The sequence below is a fragment of the Lycium ferocissimum genome, chromosome 8, assembly GCF_029784015.1.
Source record: "Lycium ferocissimum isolate CSIRO_LF1 chromosome 8, AGI_CSIRO_Lferr_CH_V1, whole genome shotgun sequence".
Lineage (NCBI taxonomy): Eukaryota > Viridiplantae > Streptophyta > Magnoliopsida > Solanales > Solanaceae > Lycium > Lycium ferocissimum.
In genome coordinates this window covers 63,138,629-63,140,943 of record NC_081349.1, presented here as the reverse complement: position 1 = coordinate 63,140,943, position 2,315 = coordinate 63,138,629, and the positions used below count along the sequence as shown (strand labels likewise).

General features: G+C 41.3%; 1 protein-coding gene across 1 annotated transcript in view; it reads left to right on the top strand.

Moving 5' to 3' along the window:
* The window catches only part of LOC132066533 (uncharacterized), a 1,935-nt gene extending 1,010 nt beyond the window's left edge, over window positions 1-925 (top strand). The window contains exon 2 of the mRNA XM_059459834.1: window positions 400-925. Within this exon, the coding sequence (XP_059315817.1) occupies window positions 400-925 (526 nt within the window). The remainder of the gene's footprint in view (window positions 1-399) is intronic.
* The last annotated feature ends 1,390 nt before the right edge of the window (window positions 926-2,315 follow it).

Below are 2,315 nucleotides of genomic sequence, written 5' to 3'. Positions count from 1 at the left end.
CTAGACTCAATGAAATTCAACTTAAATAGGTTATGCATTCCATAACTCCTCATATTCTAGGAGATACACCTCCCTCAAGTTGGACCAGAATTTTCTATCCAAAATTTCTACCAAGTTTTTCAAAATTTTGACAAACTTAATTTCTTCGATTCGCTTGATCCCGAAACCTTTAGACACTTTCTTAGAAATATTTAGAAGTCTTCCTTGACTTTATAAGGGTTCCATGACCTCTCCGGCAAACGACGCGAAATTTTTTGAGGTGCAACATGTTTCTAGATGCCTTCCAAGAAATGCCAAGTTTTGCAAAGTATTTAAAAGAGTTGTTGACAAAGAAGAGACCGGTCAAGCATGAAATAGTGAGTGTGATCATCATTTTAGTTCTATCATATCTACAACTAGGGTTCAGAAGAAGGAGGATCCAGGGGCTTTTACTATTCCGTGTTCTGTTGGCCACCATGATTTTGCTCGTGCTCTCTTTGACAATGGGGCTAGCATTAACCTAATGCCACTTGCTATCTATAAGCAATCGGGGTTGGGAATGCCTAGACCTGCTACCATGCAACTGCAGATGGTTTATAGATCCATAAAGAGGCTAGTTGGGGTTGTTGATGATGTGCATGTTCGGGTTGGTGAATTCTTTCTACCGGCAGATTTCGTGATTCTTGATTGTGCTGTTGATCGAGATATTCCTATTATTCTAGGGATACTTTTCCTTGCTACGGGAAGGGTTCTTATGGATTCAGAGAAAAACGAGATCAAATTTCATGTTAATGATGAAGAGGTGACCTTTCAGGCCAGCAAGGGAATGAAACTATCAAGTGCTTATGAAAGCATTTTAGCAATTGATGTTATAGATGTGATAGATGAACCGCTGAATTCAAGATGGAAGAAGAGTGCCTTGGGGAGACATTGGCGACTAATCTAGTCAATTTTGATGCAAATGATATGGAGGGATATGTAGAGACTGTTAATTTGCTCGTAGGATTGGGATATTATTCTTATCAGCCAAAACAGCTGTCTCTAGATCTTGAGAATCGTAAAACACCTCCATCAAAACCGTCGATCATTAAGCCACCAAAGCTTGAGCTCAAGCAGCTCCCTGCACATCTGAGGTATGAGTGTCTCGGTCTAAATAAAACATTGCCGGTTATTATTTCTGCTTTCCTGACTAATGAGCAGACGAAGAGGTTGCATGAAATTCTGAGAGACTATAGGCGTGCTATAGGGTGGACCATTGCAGACATTCGGGGTATTCCTTAAGTTCGGTATTTGTGAGCATAAAATTCAACTCGAGGAGGATAGCACACCGAGTGTTGAACATCGAAGGAGATTAAATCCACCTATGCAAGAGGTGGTCAAAAAGAAATTATTAAGTGGTTAGATCTTTGGAGTGGTTAATCCATTCTTGATAGTAAATAGGTTAGACCGGTTCAATGTTTTTTTTGCGGAAAAAGGTGGCATCACGGTGGTGCCCAATACGAAGAATAAGCTAATTCCAACGAGGGCCATTACGGGGTGGAGAGTATGTAGGATTATAGGAAAGGCGAACTCCACATGTAAGGACCAACTTCCTGCACGCCTTTTATTGATCAGATGCTTGATCGGCTAGTAGGGCGGTCTTATTATTGCTTCTTGGATGGGTACTCTGGCTATAATCAGATTAATGTCGCCTTGGAAGATCAGGAGAAGACTACCTTTACGTTTCCTTATGGGACCTTTGCGTTCAGCCGAATGCCATTCGGTCTATGCAACGCACCTGCCACTTTCCAACATTGCATGATGTCTATCTTCTCGGATACGGTGGAGGATTTCTTGAAGGTCTTTATGGATGATTTTTCTATTATGGAAGATTCATTCGATGATTTTCTTGACCATCTGGGTCGAGTACTGAGGAGATGTGAAGACACCAATCTGGTTCTTAATTCGGAGAAGTGTCACTTTATGGTGAAGGAAGGATTTTTCCTTGGCCACAAAATCTTTGAAAAGGGAATCGTGGTGGATCAGGACAAAATTGATGTGATTTCAAAGCTTCCTCCACCTATCTCAGTTAAAAGAGTTTGAAGTTTCTTAGGGAACATCGGGTTCTATCGGCGCTTTATTAAAGATTTCTCCAAGATAGCAAATCCCATGTGCAAGCTTCTTGAAAAAGAGGCTAAGTTCGAGTTCGATGAGATGTGCCGCAAGGCATTTGATGAGTTGAATGAGCAACTTACTTCTGCTCCTATTATTGTTTCACCAGATTGGTCACTGCCGTTTGAGTTGATGTGTGATGCTAGCGGATTTGCAATTGGAGTTGTCCTTGAACAGCGTCACTG